The sequence below is a fragment of the Xenopus laevis genome, chromosome 8L (genome assembly GCF_017654675.1).
Source record: "Xenopus laevis strain J_2021 chromosome 8L, Xenopus_laevis_v10.1, whole genome shotgun sequence".
In the NCBI taxonomy this organism is placed as follows: Eukaryota; Metazoa; Chordata; class Amphibia; order Anura; family Pipidae; genus Xenopus; species Xenopus laevis.
In genome coordinates this window covers 49,842,098-49,862,451 of record NC_054385.1, presented here as the reverse complement: position 1 = coordinate 49,862,451, position 20,354 = coordinate 49,842,098, and the positions used below count along the sequence as shown (strand labels likewise).

The 20,354-nt window shown below is 39.5% G+C and overlaps 1 protein-coding gene across 4 annotated transcripts in view; it reads left to right on the top strand.

The window, feature by feature from the left end:
- Positions 1-20,354, top strand: part of cd99l2.L (CD99 molecule like 2 L homeolog) — a 34,988-nt gene that overhangs the window by 4,723 nt on the left and 9,911 nt on the right. Inside the window, exons 2-8 of one of the 4 annotated variants that reach the window (XM_018229912.2) lie at positions 5,218-5,421; positions 6,861-6,914; positions 12,998-13,042; positions 13,658-13,750; positions 16,787-16,843; positions 17,458-17,499; positions 19,568-19,630. In XM_018229912.2, coding sequence (XP_018085401.1) covers positions 5,415-5,421; positions 6,861-6,914; positions 12,998-13,042; positions 13,658-13,750; positions 16,787-16,843; positions 17,458-17,499; positions 19,568-19,630 — 361 coding nt within the window. In that variant the 5' untranslated portion in view covers positions 5,218-5,414. The remainder of the gene's footprint in view (positions 1-5,217; positions 5,422-6,860; positions 6,915-12,997; positions 13,043-13,657; positions 13,751-16,786; positions 16,844-17,457; positions 17,500-19,567; positions 19,631-20,354) is intronic. The other 3 variants (XM_018229907.2, XM_018229910.2, XM_018229913.2) reach the window with 3 other exon arrangements.

Below are 20,354 nucleotides of genomic sequence, written 5' to 3'. Positions count from 1 at the left end.
GCATGGGTTTATGTGCAGCAGTGTTTACCATGTGGTTGTTGCCCTTTCAAATCAGGTTTCTACTTAAATCTCAAGTATACCTACTGCTTTTCAGAATGGTATAGATTCTTGAACATGTCATAATAATGCCACATTGATAGGGGTTTAAAGAAGAACTACCCCCCCCCCACATCAAAGCCAAAAGCCTCACTGGCTGTTAAAGGAAATTTAGTAGTAGACCAGTATTTCTGGTCAGGTGATCTCTGAGGCAGCACACAGACCATCACAAACTGGTGGTTCAAGGCAAAAGATGTAAAAGGGCAATATTTACTTAAAGGAAAACTATACCCCCAAAATGAATACTTAAGCAACAGATAGTTTATATCAAATTGAATGACATATTAAAGAATCTTACCAAACTGGAATATATATTTACATAAATATTGCCCTTTTACATCTCTTGCCTTGAACCACCATTTCGTGACTGTATCTGTGCTGCCTCAGAGATCACCTGACCAGAAATACTACAACACTAACTGTAACAGGAAGAAGTGAGGAAGCAAAAGGCAGAACTCTGTCTGTTAATTGGCTCATGTGACCTCACATGTGGTTTGTATGTGTGCACAGTGAATCCTACGATCTCAGGGGGCGGCCCTTATTTTTTTAAATGGCAATTTTCTATTTATGATTACCCAATGGCACATACTACTAAAAAAGTATATTATTATGATAATGGTTCATTTACATGAAGCAGGGTTTTACACATGAGCTGTTTTACTCAGTATCTTTTAATAGAGACCTACATTGTTTGGGAGGTATAGTTTTCCTTTAAATACATATTCTCGTTTGATAAGATTGTTTAATATGCCACTTAATTTGATCTGTTGCTCAAGTATTAATTTTGTTGTAGCAGCAGTCTCAAAGTGCCATTGCCTCTAATTGCCCAATAACACCAAATAATGAATGAGATTCATATACATTTAACATTTTGAGATGCAGATTTTACAAATTGTGCAAAGAATCAGTGATAAAAAATGTGAAAAATAATAAATCAGCCTATAACCAACAGGTTTCTGTGGCAAATGTGCTGTGAGTTCTTGCATGCTGAGTAAAAGGAACATTGCTTTTTTCAACTTGTTAAACATCATTGACTATTAAAAATGTGCCTTACAATGTGCAAGGCCCTGCATATGTTGTTGTTTAAATAAATTGATCTAGTCTTTAAATGCTATGTACCTTAATGATACAGTGTATGATCCATGGTGACAGTAACACGCTGTGTATTGTGTGAAGTAAGCACGAATGGTATATTCATTTGTAACCATATACCCAGTGTCATCTGTCATGCCACACCCATCTTTTTGTGACATATGTGACATATGCTCTTAATACATTTAAAGACTTTTAAAGGAACAGTATACCCCCTTTTTCAACATGAATAGGCCTTGTACTGGACAAACATTTTGCCTATTGTTTTAATTGGGAATGAGATTTGTTACATTTGTCACTTTCTTTTTCTTGGTCCCAATGTGAAAGGTCAAACAACCCATTGAGAAGCCTCTGTCTAAACTAGGGGTGTCCAAATTTTTTGCAATGAGGGCCAGATTTGGTGAGGTGAAAATGTGTGGGGGCCGGCCATTCAGCCTGACATTCTTTGAACCATTAACATCATTTAACTCATTTAAACAAGGAATCGCCTAGCCGTAGCAGTAATATTTGGGCACATTAGTGAAATTATCTGCCACTTAGGGGCAAATTCATCAAGGGTCAAATTTCGAGGGGTTAAATCCCTCGAAATTCGACTGGGGAATAGAATCGAATAGAATCGAATAGGCAATTCGGGCAAATTTACGCGCTGGCGAATAGTCGAATTGGCGACTATTCGCCAGGCGAATAGGTGCTCGATCGAATATTCGCTCGAAGGATTTTCATTCGATCAAATGCCTTTTTATTCAATCAAAAACTTGGAATACAAGCCTTTGGGACTATCCCATAGGCTTTTAAAGCAATTCGGTAGGTTTTAGGTGGCGAAGTAGGCAGTCTAAGTATCTTTAAAAGAGACAGTACTTCAACTATCGAATGGGCGAATAGTCGCAGCGTTTTTGCGCTCGATCCAGTACTTCGACTATCAAATGGTGAAAAGTCGCAGCGTTTTTGCGCTCGATCTATTCGAATCATTCTACTCAGGCAAATTTACACCAATTCGATAGTCGAGGAGCACAAAAATTCGAAGTTTTTTTACTTCAAATCCTTCACTCGAAGTTAGTGAATCGGCCCCTTAGTCTATACTGCTACCTGTGTGCTGAAGGTGTTAGTAATAGACACGTACTGGCATGTAGTTTACTGTACTGGCACGTCAGTATGTCTATTGACACCTTCAGCCCTAACGAAGTATGTGAAGTGGCGCATCACTACGTGCCAGTACGTGTCTATTGCCAACACCTCCACCACACAGGCAGCAGTATAGACCAAGGGGCAGATCATTTCACTAATGTGCCCAAATATTACGGCTCGGCGATTCCTAATTTCACTGTGCTGGCAGGCCGCATTATTATTAATTTCATGATGGAGGCTGAGGGCCGGTGTAAATTTGAAGATGGGCCGCATTTGGCCCCGGGCCGCACTTTGGACATGCCTGGTCTGAATCATCCCCTCCATATCCATGAATCCATATTGGTGGCAAAACAATCCTATTGGGTTAATCTAACATTCAGATGATTTTTAGCAGGCTTAAGGTATGCTGATCAGAATTATTGAAAGATCCCTTATCCGGAAACGCCTAAGTCCCAAGCATTCAAGATAATAGATTCTATACCTGCACTTTTCTTTTCGGTGTTATGTAATACATTTTCTAAATCTTTCCATCTGATTAATGAAAATAACTTGCAAAATTGGCTAAAAAAGCCCTATGGGAATGTCTTTTATTACGAACTTTGCCCAAAAAAACGGAAAAATTTAAAAAGTGAGACAGATTGCAAGAGATTGTTAAGTGTGACTTGATTATTTAAAACCCTATTCTGGCATAGATGAATGGTATAGAGACAGTGGCCCATCTAGGAAAACCTCAGATTATGGCCCTGATTGATTATGACCTTGTTGTTGGCAGAGTTGACTGCTAAGTCTATTGGATTTCTTGTTAGGGTGGAAGGACGACGAGAGGAAGATATCGGAGATGGTAATGGAAGCTGCTAAAGGCTAAAAACAAGAGGGGACAACATTATACATTCAGTGTTTAATGTTGCCATAAAACAAATACAAAGTGAAAATACAAATGAAAGTTATAGTTGCCATTTAATTGTCCCTATGCAGCCTTTATGGGGTCACGGACCCACACAGTGACCCTCATTTGAAAGCTGGAAAGAGTTAGAACAAGAAGGTAAATAATTTAAAAACTATAATGAACTAAAATAAACAATGAAGACCAATTGAAAGTTGCTTTGAATTGGCCATTCTATAATATACTAAAAGTTAACTTAAAGGTGGAACACCCCTATAAAAACGCAACGTTAGACCCTAGCAACCAAATTTCTGAAATTGTAAACTGCAGAGCTGCAGAATAAAAAGCTAAATAACTCAGACACCACAAATAATAAAAAATGAAAACCAATTACAAATTGTGTCAGAATTGAACTCTCTGCATCATAAGAAACATTCATTTAAAGGTGAACAACCCCTTTAACATACAGAGCAAATTCTGGCAGATGTGGAAGCAGAAACAAAATGATTCTTCTGTAGGTTTTGTCAGATTCAAAATACACATACATATATTACTGCTTATTTAAGCCAACTTGAATGTTTTAAACCTTAGTGATCAACAAACTGACCCAGTGATGGCATAGAAACTGTCTGCCCAACATGTACATAACAAACTTAGTTTCATTCAGTTGTAGCAGTACATGTATGGCCTAGCTTTATGCACAAGATAAAGCTGAACTTATCAAAGCTGCTAACACTGTGCAATAGAAATGTACAGGGTATGTAAATATTATGAAACAATGTTGCAAGGTAGGAAATTAAGAGCACTGGAGGAGACAAAAATGTATTTATTAATATTATATTAATAAATACATTTTTGTCTCCTCCAGTGCTCTTAATTTCCTACCTTGCAACATTGTTTCAAGAGTCAGAGCCCAAATTGCAGAGAATGTAAATGACCAGACAGATATTTATTGTATTTATTTGCTCAGAACCTTGGGTTTTCTGAATAACAGATCTTTCCGTAATTTGAATCTTCATACCTTAAACTCTACTAGAAAATGATTTTAATATCAAATAATCCCAATAGGCTGGTTTCCTTCAAATAATTATTTATTATATCCTGGGCACTGCTCCTGTATAAACTACAACAAACAAGGGAACGTTTTGCTCACCACTAATTTTTTTTTTTTTTAAATTAAAGGAGAACTAAACCTTAAAAATAAATAGGGATAAAAAATGCAATGTTTTATACACTGAACTTATTGCACCAGCCTAAAGTTTCAGCTTCTCAATGGCAGCAATGATCCAGGACTTTAAACTTGTCACAGGGGGTCACCATCTTGGAAAGTGTATGTGACACTCACATGCTCAGTGGGCTCTGAGCAGCTGTTGAGAAGCTAAGCTTAGCAGTTGTTGCAAATTATCAAGCAGAAAATTAGGTTGGCCTGTCTTTAGGGTTGCCACCTGGCCTAGCCGGTAAAACACCTGCAAAGGCCGGGGCGGGTATTACAAATTTACCGGCAATATAGTTGCCGGTAATTTGTAATACCCTTAAGAAAAAGCCCTTGGTCTGCCCCCAATTCGCTCCGTACTTTTTTTTTTCAGGTTTCTGTCCATCGCACGTGTTGCTCCGCCCCCTATGAAGTCACTGCTTGTGGCCCCATCCCCATGTACATCACGGCCCACCCCTTTTTGTTCCTGCCCCCCCACCAGCCGGTAAAATTTTTTAGGAAAGGTGGCAACCCTACCTGTAATATAAGCTAATGCTACAGGGCTGATTATTAAATTCTGATGCTTCAAGTACATGGCATAGAGTATGTGTGAGTAGGCTGCAGTTATAGTGCTGTTTGTGTGCAAATTGCAGAATAATCCATGGGAGTAGGAATTTAGTGTGGGTTTAAATTTTGAGAAAAGGCCTAGTTTTAAAGTTTTTTTAATGTAGCATTTAAACACATTATGGGCCAATAACCACTTGTGTCTAGCATTAGGCAGATAATTAGGATTTGTATTGAAAATCTGTTCCACTTTTCCAACTAACAGGGATGTGTCATTATGCCTATATGAAGGTTCCTGCCACTAGTGTTGCATTTGAAAGGTGCTCCCTGCCTCCTCCCTAGCTCTTGGCTACTACAAGAAAAGCACCCTACTGAGACCTCTGACCTCCACATGTATGCGCCTTTACATGGCTAGAAGCTCCTGCTCCTGGGGCAGCCTCTACCTAGGATGCTCTTCAGAAAATGCAGGGTAAATACTGTTAACTGCATAAGTATTACATGTGAGAAAGGGTTGTCCCCTGAAAGCTGGTACTGAGACTGACACAATAAATGATTTAAATGCATTTGCAGGCCCGGATTTGTGGAAAGGCCACCTAGGCCCGGGCCCAACCCACATTGGTTCAAAAACACTGGGGATGCGCTGGAGATGCAATCATTTTTTAAATTTCCCATGTGCCAATCCCCATTGCTCCTGTCCCCCTGGAGGGGGTTCATGCTGGACTTTATTTTCTTGAAGGGGCAGTGTACATTGACATTTAGTATGGTTTAGACCAGGGATCCCCAACCAGTAGCTCATGAGCAACATGTTACTGACCAACCAATTGGATGTTGCTCCCAGTGGCCTCAAAGCAGGTGCTTATTTTTAAATTCCGGCTTGGAGGCAGGTTTTGTTGTATAAAAACCTGGTATATTGCCAAACAGAGTCTCCTGTAGGCTGCCAGTCCACATAGGGACTACCACAGCTCTTATTTGTTACCCCATGCTTGTGTTGCTCCCCTACTTTTTATACACCTGAATGTTGCTCACAGGTGAAAAAGGTTGGGGACCTATGGCTTAGACAATGTTGTTCTTATTTTGTATTTTTTGAATGATTTTGTGAAATGTGAATTGCTAGCAAGGCAAAACCATTATTACAATAATTGAACATCAAAGCCAGTACAGGAATGTTATCCAGAAAGCTCAGAATTACGGAAAGGCCATATCCCATAGACTCCATTTTACCAAAATAATCCAATTTTTAAAAAAAAATTATTTCTTTTTCTCTGTAATAATAAAACAGTACCTTGTCCTTGATCCAAACTAAGATATAGTTAATCCTTATTGGAGGAAAAACCAGCCTATTGGGTTTAATTAATGTTTACATGATTTTCTAGTAGATTTAAGGTATGAAGATCCAAATTACAGAGAGATCCATTATCCGGAAAACCCAGGTCCCCAGTATTCTGGATAACAGGTCCCATACCTGTACCAGACAGATTGAATGTACTGCTCTGGAAACGATAACTATTCTAAAAGCAGCTACCAGTCGCCAGTGTGACATATGGCTTAAAGACTATACAAAAATGAAATGCTATTATTATAAAGCAGGTATAAGTCACAACATAATCTCCTTTAATATCTCATGTTAACCAGTTTTCTCCTCTTATTGCTCATCTGCTTTGGGGAACAAAATGGCATCCTCCATGCCTGATCTTATTTATTTACCAATAATAAAGATGATTTTGCCAATAAGATTTTAACTTCAAATGTATTTATGTTTAACTCTAAATGATTTCTTGGATGGGCTATTCCCTCTAACAATGGTAAGAAAGCGGCAGTAACATGTGGCAAAACGTTATTTTGGCAACTTGAAGATTTGCATGGCTGCCAAAGTCTGCTACATTCAAACTTTTTTTCTTTCTTTTCCAGCATATGGTCAAGATTTTGACTTGTATGATGCTCTAGGGGATCCAACTGAAAAACGTAAGTATTACAAAGCTGTGTAAGAAGTCATTAAACACTGTAACTGGCATAGGTCTAAGATAGGTTACCAGGTAGCTACCATCTTTTGCACAGAATGACTTAAAGGACCAGTTACATCAAATTTTTTTTTTTTTTTTTAAATTTGTTAGTAGACATTGAAAAAAAACCCACCAAGACAAATTCAACTTTAAAATCGCAATGCCTTTATTAAGAAATAACTTACCAAAACTCTGCTTCCGCTCCTCTTCAGAAAAGGCGTTAGGGCGACGATCCATCGTGCTGCGCTCCTCCCTGGCTATCTCCTATAAGGAAGGCAGGGAGAAGAAATGGAGCACTGTACGATGGATCGCCTGATCACTTTCTGAAGAGAAGCGCAAGCGGAGTTTTGGTACGTTATTTCTTAATAAAGACTTTGCGATTTTAAAGTTTAATTTGTCTTAATTTTGTCAATTTTTTTTGATGTTACTGGTCCTTTAAACCTAAACAAAATGATAAACAATGGAGCTTGTGTTTAGCTGTACATAAAACAGCAGTGAAGGCTTATTAAAGCGTCCAAAAAAGATCATATGGGATTATGTAATGAAAGGTACATTTACTAGCCACATGCTAAATAGCAAACATTATTGGTTGCTATGTCACAAAAACATTCAGCGTTGCGATTGGGATTCCAAAACTTTTTACGAGTCCTGCGATAAACTATCACTTATTTATTTAATTTCGCTCAATGCTGGTTTTGAGCTCACCCTTCACTTCTGTTGGTCCGGGTGCACAAGGCCCCAGACCCCTCGTTAAATCGCCGGATCAAACTTCCAAGATATATGATGGTATATTATCTTACCCGGACTTCGTAGTGACCCTGAGTCCGTTGGTTGCTATGGGTTAGAAGAACTGGCACAAAACATTTTCCCTGGTACAGGTATGGGATTTCTTATCTGGAAACTAGAAAGCTTTAAACTACAGGAAGGCCATCTTTCATAGAGTCCTTTTTAAGCAAAGATGCTTTCGTTAAAAAAAATATTTCCTTTTTCATTGTAATAAAAAAAAAAATAGTAGCTTGTGCTTGATGTTAACTAAGCTGCAAAAATCCATATTGGTGGCAATACAAACGTATTGGTTTTTATTGAATGTTTAAATGTTTTTTTAGTAGACCCAAGTTATGGTGATCCACCCCAGGCCCAAGTATTATGAATAATAGATGCCATATCTGTATTACAAAGCCTTATTTTCAATTTCTTTTATCTAATTCCATTTTCAAGGCAACAGAACACTTTATGGTGTTGAAAGCATGTGTCTGTATTTTGCAAAGTCTTTACAAGAGCAGGAGCGTGTAAATGACGGAGACAACATGCAAAAGTAACTACAGTAGAACCCATATTTTATGTTTTTCAGGGGACCTGAAAAAAATGGTGTAAAGTCCAGGAAAATGTAAAATTAGAGAAATTTTCATGATCATCCTTAGGCAGCACAGGGCACCAGTGGGGTAATAACCTTTCTGTCTAGGAGGCAGAATGGAACTAAACATACAGTAGGTCCCTCCAGCAGAAACTTTCCTCTCCCCTGAATTAACCCAACCTCCATCAGTTTTTTGCATCCAGGAGGTAGGATGTCTGCTCCCTTACATTAGTTTTATGCCTTTTAATTTATTTATTATGTTTTACTTCAAGTGCCCAACAAAGGTTTTATTGCAGATGCTGCAAACTGATGGACACATCTAAGGCATGCTTCAGCGCTGGAAAAAATACTAAAATGTGGAGAACAATGGAAAATGAAAAAAGTAGTAGTATTAATTGTAAAGTTAAAAAGCCTTGTGAGGCACTCCTGTAATGGTTACACCCCTGTACAAGCTTTTTATAGGGGTGGTAACCAATCGGTCACATCATTTTATTTGAATATGAAATTAGAGATTAGAGAAAGGAAGACATACCGTATATACTCGAGTATAAGCAGAGTTTTTCAGCACCCAAAATGTGCTGAAAAAGCCTACCTCGGCTTATACTCAAGTTAATGACCTGTGGGGGAGCCTGTGGCGGAGCGAGCTTGTGAGTGTCTCGTTGCCTTACCTGGTTGCGTTTATGTAATGTATGTATATGTAATGTATGTATGTATATATGTATGTAATGTATGTATACCTTTACAACAGCAAGTGTGGGCAGCATAGAGCTGTTACTGCAGCCTCTTCGGATCAGTAAGTAAGAGGCGAGTTCTTCCCTAGCAGAGTGCGTGTTTTCTGCTGAAGATGTCCTAAAATGCATTTCTCACCCATAGGCTTATACTTGAGTCAATACGTTTTACAAGTTTTTGTAGGTAAAATTAGATACCTCGGCTTATACTCAGGTCGGCTTATAGCTAGTATATATGGTATATAAAAATTAAGACAAATAATGAATTAATTAAAATGAAGTATTACCCTGCCAATGAAGGTACTTTTAAAAATTCAGCTCTGCCCTCACTTAGCCATAACCTTCATTGAATGACCATCAAACATATGCTTCAGTGCGATCTGTTGGTGGTATGTAGACAAAAAGCTTCATCGCTGCTATTTCACTACCCAGACTTTTGGACTCTGCCTTTGAAGATATGCTGCAGTGCTATCCTCGGCCATCACTACCAGTGCAGCTGCAGGACACCGTTACTTCAGGCACTACCGAATGTCTAGAGAGAATTTGTCTGCTGTCTTGCAAAGGGAAAAATCTGGCAAATTACAACATACACACTAACAGGAAGGAAGTGTCACTGGGTTTCCTGGGCACAGACACATTTCCCATTACCACCAGAGGCAATTCATTTGAACAGCGTTCTCCTTCAGCTACCCTCAATGCATATGGACTAAAACTGCAGCTAAACAATAGTTGAGACAGGTGCACTACTTTCAGCTATCAGAGCTAATTTCTACAGCCTTCTTTCCCCGTGGACAATATCTGCAGCGCTTGCACTTTGCAGTATTACTTTTGATACTTATTATTTGAACTCATTTCCTTCTTGCCCTTTTTATTTCTTCCTACAATAAGACTTTACTACTGGGCACAAGGTGACGTTAGACCACCAACAGATTCCTTAGGCACAGACTGATCCAGCCACTGCTCCAGCCAAAACTTGCCTTGTACTAAACAGTCACAGTACAAATCAGTCCAACAAGACCATAAAAAGCAAAAACTTCAGAGCACATGGGTACTGTCCCTGCTTCTCCTCCTCCACAAACTCCAGATTGGTTTGCAACCTTTGTAGACATGCCTATTCAACAATATAGGGAAAATAAGGAAAAAGCATTATATGTCTGTGGGGCCACAAAAAAAGGTCCAATATTGTATTTGTGATGAAGATGAAATGAAAGCACCAGTTGTAAAAGGGAGCCATAATAATTTTTGGCAGTGGGATTACAGCTAGAGCGTTTTCATCTCTTGCTACTCAGGAAATCTCTGGAGAGAACACTTTCCAGGTCAAGGGAAGGCTTGGACTAAAAAAAAGGTTGAAAAGCCTGAAACTGGGGCAAACAGATTAGATATAGTAGCCAGTTATATAAGAGAATGAGATCCTGAAGAAGCAGGTGGTATAGTAAATCACATCTCAAGAACTTTTTATAGAGCACCGTATTAGAATGCTCTCACGTAAAGCTTACTGTGTTATATATTTATTTAATTTCTTAAACTTTCTTTCTTTATCTGCAGTGTACAATGTGTACAGTTTTGTGTTTATCCCTCAGCTGAAACAAACTGCTCCAGTGGTGGCCCGTCTTTAGTCTTAAAGGGGTCCTGTCATCTGAAAACATGTTTTTTCCAAAACACATCAGTTAATAGTACTACTCCAGCAGAATTCTGCACTGAAATCCAATTCTCAAAAGAGCAAACAGATTTTTTATATTCAATTTTGAAATCTGACATTGGGCTAGACATTTTGTCAAATTCCCTGCTGCCCCTGGTCATGTGACTTGTGCCTGCACTTTAGGAGAGAAATGCTTTCTGGCAGGCTGCTGTTTTTCCTTCTCAATCTAACTGAATGTGTCTTAGTGGGCCATGGGTTTTTACTATTGAGTGTTGTTCTTAGATCTACCAGGCAGCTGTTATCTTGTGTTAGGGAGCTGCTATCTGGTTACCTTCCCATTGTTCTTTTGTTTGGCTGCTGGGGGGGAAAAGGTAGGGGGTGATATCACTCCAACTTGCAGTATAGCAGTAAAGAGTGATAGAAGTTTATCAGAGCACAAGTCACATGACTTGGGGCAGCTGGGAAATTGACAATATGTCTAGCCCCATGTCAGATTTCAAAATTGAATATAAAAAAATCTGTTTGCTCTTTTGAGAAACGGATTTCAGTGCAGAATTCTGCTGGAGCAGCACTATTAACTGATTCATACTGACAGTATCCCTTTAAGCTGGCCATAGATGTTGAGATTTTTAAAAGATCCAATCATCATCGTAAAACCACGATTATCTCAGAACGATCGTACAAATTGTCCATCAACTAAAAAGACCAATTTGCCAGGAAAACAAAGGGGAGCTGCCTGCTTGGACCTGCAAACATAGATAGATTGCACTGGGAAAGTCAAAGATTTTTTAACCTGGCCGATCAATTTCCTGACAGATGTCGGCCGAAAAATCGTACGATGTTCTATCGTTCGAATCCCACTAACCGCACGATAATTTCGACGGATTGGTCGGACTTTGCTAAAATCGGTTGTTCGGCAAGAGAAATCTTTGCGTCTATGGGGACCTTAAGTGTTTCATTTTCTTTATATTACTGACATTTCAACAAAGCATATGACACCATATTTAGTAGGTGGGTACTATACAATCCAAACAAATCTTTAAACAGGGTCTGACCTAAAGAGAAAGGACCAGTGCAGTGTGAAAGGGTGGTAGTTAAAGAAAAAGGTGCTAAACCTTTATTTTTGTTTATGTGATAGCTCTATTCCTCAGGCTTACAGATGGAAAGTGTCCTGGTGAAGACTCTGCATGTCCATGAACTGGGTCTCTGTGCTGTAAAGGGTTATTTGCTGAATTGTAAACTATGCACCAGTTCAGTTTAAAAATGGTCTTTGTGCAGTATCTTAATACAGCTTAACCAGCATGTACTTACTACCTTTTTGACACAGTACATGCAGCAGTTTAAGCCTCAATAATATATACTTTGGAACAATTTAAAGGTCCCTGGCTGTGCTAAGCAGCTCTTTACAGAGAAGCAAGCACTTACAAACCGAAGTCTGAGATCATTTTGTAAATCTTCCCATTTCACATGTAATGGGGGGGGGGGGAGGACTGAAAAAAGTGCCATAATTCTGAGACCTGAATGACAGAATTGCTCACAGAATGTGCTCATAGTCAGAAAGTGTTAATTGTCTGCTCCTTATAAATAATGGAAATGATTATGTTACACAGCACATAACAATGCCTAGATGAAGTGAATTTCACCCCCTCGCACCCAGTTACATTCTGTAACTAAATACATACTTTGAATTCATTGTCATTGCCTTTTTTTTAAATACCATTACATTATTTGTGCAGGCCTCAATAGTGTGGTGCTTTTTTATTATTTATCAAATATTAGAGGTTCATATTTCATATAATTATATCACTTAGAATTTCAACGCATTTGTTTATTTTGCCTCAACTAACAGTTTCAATGCAGCCACAGACCTTCCAGGCAGCAGTCTCTTAAAGGGCCTTTTCACTTGATGAATATTTGGTCCTGCTTAGTTCTGTCAGCCAACGGCTCTAATCCTGAGTATATCTAGGGTACCAGCAATAAAGTAAGCTAGGGCTTATGCTGTTTGCCAGAAAGGAAACAGAAATAGTTTATAAGTACCATCCAATAGATTCCTTCATGCAAGCACAAAAAGTAGTTGGCTATTCCTCAAGCATGTAGGCAGCATGGCTATTGACCCTTCTACAAGAAGGAGGAACAACGCTTTTGTTATATAAGGTTAAAAAAAAAGAGTGTTCCTGTTATTAAAATTATAAAGAAAAAAATCATCAGTATTATGAATCTGTGTACCGTAACGCCCCTTAACGTCATCCACATGTTATTCCCAAACTGTAACATTTCTCTTATAGTAATACGTTTGTAATTTTGTGTTTTTATTATATTCACAGCTAAACCAAAGCCTAAACCACCCAAAACCCCAACTCATGACTCAGGTAAGTTGTATGAGATTTACAAATAGCTGGCACATGCTTGGTGAGTTCAAATTCACCCTATTACCTTGTAACTTGTAAGACTAACACACACTATCTTGCACACTATCAGTCTCAGATTATAGTATTATTCGATATATGTATGTTGGCAGAACCAATACCTACATATCATGAGCAGCAGTCAGTTAGTTGAACAGGCAGGTTTGAAAAGTATCTGCCAGTGCACTATGTTGGCCAGAGTATGGTGCATGAGCCATTGTAGTAGTGAAGAGAAGACGTAACCCGAACCAAAAGAACAGAGGAAAGTATATGGCATAAATCCCATATGGGGGTCATACAGGATATGGCCATCTTAAAACAAATGGAATAATTTGACCATTTATTTCCTCTCCTGGACATGTAAAAATAATTTCTTTGAAGCAGATGCCCTGTTTTTTTGTTTTGCCATATTTGCTGTGTTCAGTCAGGTTATATTTATAGTATAAACAAAGGCCTGCCCAGTCTACCTGCTCTGTAAACACAGCAAGGATGTTATTGTGCCGCTGTTCAACAGGGAGATGCAGTTGGTCATTGTGGAAACAGAAGCATACACCTATCATTTTTTTGGTTTGTTTGTAGGTGACCTGGATTTAAGTGATTTTTTTGATACTCCAATAAAGACAACAACCAAGCCACCAAGAAGAGTCACAAAACCCCCACCAAAACAGCCAGGTAATTCTCCCAAAGTTGTAGTAAGAATTGGTCAGACTCAGATGAATACTGCAAATTTTAAGTGGTTTTATTGACACACAGGTAATTCTCCTTGGGTTTTAAGGGTAAAGGAAAAGATAAAAACAAAGCTGTTCTATACATATAATCACATTTTCAATATGAGGGTTGAGAGAGGGAAATGTGCTTTCTTCTTAGGGATAGTAATAATAATAAATAATACTATAGATAAGTGGTGTGCAGGCTGACCCGCGGGTTGGGCGGGTTCGGTTCGACCTTGCATCCCCCTTTCCGGGTCACGTGTATGTCTGTGTTGAGCTCTTCTTCCTGCTCTCCCCGCTCGCGACCTTACAATGCCAGCTTCCGACTTCCGGGTTCAACTTTTATAAACGCGAGTCTGCTTGCCCCGCCCCTTTGTGACGTCATCGGAGGGGTGGGTTGGCATGGGTCTATAAAAGGTAGGGGAAGGCGGGTGGAGGGAGGGTGGTATCGGGCAGGTGCGGGTTTGGGTAAAACATGCATTTCATGAAGGGACAATGCCCAATGTTTTTCTGCCTGCCCAAAAAGCTGAAAATCATGCAGGTTGCAGGTCATGCAATGTTAGGAATTGCACACTGTGCCATAATTCTAAGAGAAAATGAAGGGGAGCCCAGATTGAGGGTTCTTATATAAGCAGCTTTTAGCTGCAAGTTTCTTTGGATATCAACTATTAATTGAAGAGAACCTCCCCTGGTTGCTGAAGTCAATGTTATTTCTGCTGAGAAGAAGTGCTAGTATCACAAGGAGTTTTTCTCCATGAAAACTGCTAATTAGTTGGGAATTGCACTCATCTACACTTTTACTTGATTTTTCCATGACTCTCTTATATGACCTTTGGTTTTCCACCCCCACAAAGAGTCCCAAGAAAACCAGGTACAGTATATAAAGGTGATGGATGCAGAGCAGGAGGGAAAAAGCAGCCCATTATAGTTTATGTTACAACATATTATCACTTTACATTACTTTTGAATACAATTGACACATACATGAATTTAGGTTTTTAAAAACATGATGAAATGTTGAACGTTATATAGAATAGCTTTATCTATTTAATGACTTGGCAGAAGTTTGCTCTCCTTTTCCCCGAGGCTGCATATTCAAATGGTTGCACAACACAGTGTAACCCCCCTACAATTGGCACAATCATTTGGTCAAAAGAAATAAAGGGGTTCAAGGAAATGTTACTTGAGCATACATGTTATTCAATGAGATCTTCATATACACACACGTATTTTATACAGAGGCATGTGTCCTTTATATATACAGATGTGGGACATGTTATCGAGAATGCTCAGCACCTGAGGTTTTCCGGATAACAGATCTTACCGCAGTTTGGATCTTCATACCTTAAAGGAAAAGTAACACCAGAAAATGAAAGTGTTTAAAAGTAATGAAAATATAATGTACTGTTGTCCTGCACTTGTAAAACTGATGCTTCAGAAACACTACTATAGTTCATAAAAACAAGCTGCTGTGTAACAATGGCGGAAATTGAAAAAAGTCTATATGGCACAGGTTAAATAGTGGATAACAGATAACACCATTATGTTCTACAGAGCTAATTTGCTATCTGCTGTGTAACCTGAGCCTTTTTTCCTTTGAATAGCTGCCCCCATTGCTACACAGCAGCTCATTTATATAATTATAGACAATAGTAGTGTTCGTGAAGCAAACACAGCAGTTTTTCCCAGTGCAAGGCAACGCTGCATTATATTTGCATTACTTTAAAACACTTTCATTTTTTGATGTTACTGTTCCGTTAAGTCTACTAGAGAACCATGTATACATTAATTAAACCCAATAGGCTGGTTTTACTTCCTATAAGGATTAATTATATCTTAGCTTGGATCAAGTATAAGTTACTGTTTTATTATTACAGAGAAAAAGGAATTCATTTAAAAAAAATTGGTCCATGGGAGATGGCCTTTCTGTAATTTGGAGCTTTCCAGATAACAAATCCTGTATTAAGATTATATAACAATGTACATACCCAAAATCATTTGGATTCCATGCTGCACCTTCCAGGAGGGTTAGAGTGCATGGCTCTGTATGAAGAAATCAGCTCCATTTCAGTATGTTTTCATAGATGCAGTGCCTTGTAGTTTAATGGAACTAAGTGCTTCATGCAGTTCGTCACTATCTGAACTCATCTCTAGATGCTCACCCAGCCGCTTACTACACTCCTCTACTGACGTGCTCCTCAACACTTCTTTCATTACCTCCTCACACACTCACATTAAAGACTTTGCAAGGGCTGCACCCCTCCTCTGGAATTCTCTCCCACAGTCTGTCCGACTTTAGGTGGCCATACATGGATAGATCCGCTCGTTTGGCGATGTTGCCAAACGAGCGGATCTCCCTCCGATATGCCCACCTTGAGGTGGGCAATATTGGGCAGATCCGATCGTGGGCCCTAGGGCCCAACGATCGGATCCTAGCATTCGCAAACGGGCGGTCGGATCGCGGGACCGCATCAACGAACAGATGCGCCCGCGATCCGACGAGATTTTTAATCCCAAATCGGCCAGATCTCGATCGGGGAAGCCTGTCGGGGGCCCCCATACACGGGCCAATAAGCTGCCGACTTGGTCTGTCGGCAGCTTTTATCGGCCCGTGTATGGCCACCTTTTCTCCCAAACTTTCTGCTTTCAAAAGATCTCTTAAAACACACTTATTTAGAGAAGCCTACCCTCACTCTCTTTAGCTACCAAATGCAATGCCATAGGCTACATCTCTCACTTCTGCCCACTCCCACACCTTGTGTCTCATTCCCATCCCCTTTAGATTGTAAGCTACTTTGCACAGGACCTTCCTCACCTTTTGTACTGGTCATTATGTATGTACTGTAACTCTGTATGTTTTATGTATGTAATTCATGTGATTTCTTTGTATAAACACATTTATTTTACAGCGCTGTGCAATATGTTGACACTCTAAAAATATACGTTAATAATAATGTTTGCTTTTTATTTGATGTGTGTTATTTTTGTCTCATTAAAGATCCAAATGACTTTGACTTGTCAGATGCCTTGGATGGAAAGAACGACAGGAAAGATGGTATGCATGTGCTTCTGGTTTCTGTATATTATGTATGTCACGTGTTCTGCTGTGGTCAGTCTATTGCTGCTGTTTCATAGAAGCAGCAGATAGCATTAGTATAAACATAATGTTTTAATGGGAGAGGGGATACCTGGTCTTTTTAACCACATTCTGGCCTAGAACATTGTATCATGCCTAGGGCACCCTTGTGTCTCATTTTCAATAGGCAACAGAGATAGGAAACCTAGGAGGCATTGTAATACTAGATGCAAAGCTTCTAGCAGGTCCAGTAATAAACAACAACCAGTTAACTAATTGGTTGGTACGGGTTACTAGAATTTGATCAGATTTTGCATTGTACCTATAGGATTGAGAGGAAGTGAAAGGGTAGGTATAAAATCGGAATGTTTTGGGAACCAAGATTCTTTTCAAGGGCACTTAGACAGAAATGTTGCTAGACATCCAGATTAGCTTTTACCATGAGAGTGCCATATACAGTGTCACAACTTGTGCATCAATCATCACGGATGCTTTAAGCTGAGCTCAGTATTTCGCTGTTACACATTACCATCACATTCCTTATTTTTTTTATTGTTTTAAACAATATATGGTTGGCCTTTTCATGACTTTAGGTTCGAAGGATAGTGATAAATCCTCAGGAGTTAGACACTATGGTAAGAAGTTGCCTTCTAACACTCAAGCGCCAACTATATGCACCTCTTTAGCTTACTGGCCTCTGACTATACTGTGCTGGTTCTTCTGGGCTACTTTGTGTCAGGCCGCATGACCTTAATCTTATGTCTTTAATCCTTTCATTGGCATGCATCCTTGGTTTCTTGGTCTTTTTATGAACTTAAATCAGTCAGTCAGAGAGCATGACATCTACATTAGATCTAGTTTCATGGAGCCAAAACTCAAATGCAGTCTTCATTTAATCTTGTGCCAATGGGACAGAACCAGTACCTTGGAAAAAAACATATATAAAAAAATGTATAGTAATGATTGGTTTGCTCAGAAGACTGATTTTTAAGGGAACCTGTCTCCCACTATATATAAGTTCTGACAGAATATTTAAAACATAGTAGAAAACCTACTTCAGGGCCAGAACTAGGGGTAGGCAGAAACGGCAGCTACCTGAGGTGCAATGATAGAGGGGTGCTGGGAAGCTACCTCTAAAATTGCCTACCCCTAGTCCGTTTTCGCACCCCTCAGTCTTACTCCCCTACCTTTCCTCTGTCACCCACCCCTCCATTGTTCTCCCCTACCTCCTGTCACCCTCCCCTTCTTCGCTCACCCTCCCTTACCTTTTGTCGCTCAATCCTGCCTCCTCTCCCTCCCTTCCCCTCCGATGCTCTCCCCTCCGTCGATCTCCTCACCCCTCCGTCGCTTGCCCCTCCCTCCCCTCTGTCGTTCTCCCCTTTGTTGCGATTGGGCACACGCAAGTGGGGTGGTGGCCGCCCAGATCTGACCTGGCCCGGCCCAGACCTACTTAATGTAAAATTTGGTTTGGGTCACTTTTACTGTTAGGAATCAAAAAGTTGAAGCTAACGTCAATGGAAAAACACTGGCAGAGAAAAATGAAGATGCCATATCCTGGTTTGCTATGCCGAATCCCACTCCGGGAGCCTATCTGGCATAATTACATGGGAGTTCACATCCCCATTTTGAATAAGTAAAAGAGGTCTGTGGATTTGATATTGTTGGGGTTTTTGGCTTTTCTGCAGTGGCTCTCTTATATCTCTCTGTGCAGATTGTACTGCAGCACTCTCTTGCTCTCTTTCACCCTTAGCACATGGTTTCTGGTTGAAATCCCAGTGTTTTGTTATATTTTCATGTTATTTTTCCTTGTGTTCCATAAAATGATTGTGTATTTCAGCACCATGTTTAATTTCAGTTTAATATAATGAAGCTAAAAATGAGACACTATTCTCTGTATAGAAAAAATAAAAGTGATGCTTTTTTCAGTGTACGTGCAGATGTATGCTGCTAACTATCGACAGGTGATAAAACAAGTGAGTACACAGCCAGGTAGTAACTCCCCCTAGTGTCTCTGTAGCAATGATGTAGAAAAAGTCCACATAAGAATGTAGTTCAGAGTTCACACACTTATATATGTATACCAAACAGTAATTTGTGTCTGGAAATGCCCACGTATGGTCTCGATGTGGGTTACCTTGAAAAAAGAAACAGTAATTAAATACATGCAGGCTATATAACCTTGCTTGTAACTACTACTACAAGAGATCCATGAACTTCAGGCACATAGTTGCAATCTATTACTATTCTCTGTATGTAAGATAACTGACATAGCACTGGTATGCAGCATTCTCATTGGTGAATTATCGTGCATCTAGGACTAGGAGGTAGAGTGTGACAGTTCAGGGAGGGTTTACATCCCCTATAAGATAGTAATTGGGGCTTGCCATGGGGAAAACTATAGTAATGGCATCAGTTTTTGCTTGTGCTCTTACCACTTTCTGCAGAAAAGGGAGAACTGGGCAAATCTTAGAATGCAGGGTTTGGCTTTAGAGCCAACTTTGTGGTCCATTGATTTTCATTGTTCATAATGGAAAATGATTGTTAGCTTTTGTTTGTGTATTTATTTTCATGACTTTTCCATACAAAATTTAACTAAACTGCAGACCAGCCATTGTCTTTTCACAAGAGGTTACTGGCGAACTAGCTTCTTCAAAGAAGTCTCAGCCTAATCATTAGCCTTTGTTTAATTAAATATCTGTACAGACATTTCAGATTCGGATTTAGAGGATATTTTCAACGATGGATATAACCCAGACAAGAAAAAAGGTACAGTGATCCAGAGTGCAGTGCCAGAACTTTCACTACATGCATCACTCTCTCATTGGTGCTCTTCACTTCTCCTTTGAGTCTTTCCTTTCTTGAACCACAGCCAGCAGCCCTATGCAGCTAAAGCCACCCCCACTTATTATTATAATTATTCATTTTTTATCTAACGCGGACATATTCTGCAGGGTTTCACAAAGATTATAAATCACTTGTGTCAGTTGCTGCCCCAGTGGAATCTAGGGGTCTCTATCACATCTACACACACTATGGTAGAGTCCTGCATTGGGTCAGGTACCCACAAAATAACCAAACAAGGTCAGGTTATGGGCAGAAAGTCCCAGATTCCCTAACCATGCGGGTAGACTACGAGTACCCTACCTGGGTTGATTGCAGGCTCATTATTGCAACCACCTCCCTGAGTTAAAAAGTATTTTTCCCCCTGACCTGGTTGATCTGGTTCTAGAGAGACACCAGCCAATGGAAATGTCTCTTCTGTTTTCACAGAATGCCGGGTCCGGTTAAAGGGGATGTTCACCTTTGAGTTAACTTTTAGTATGATGTAGAGAGTGATATTCTGAGACAATTTGCAATTGGTTTTCATTTTTTATTATTTATGGTTTTTGATGTATTTAGCTTTTTATTTAGCAGCTCTCTAGTTTGCATTTTCAACAATCTGGTTGCTAGGGTCCAAAATACCCTAACAGTCATGCCTTGATTTGAATAA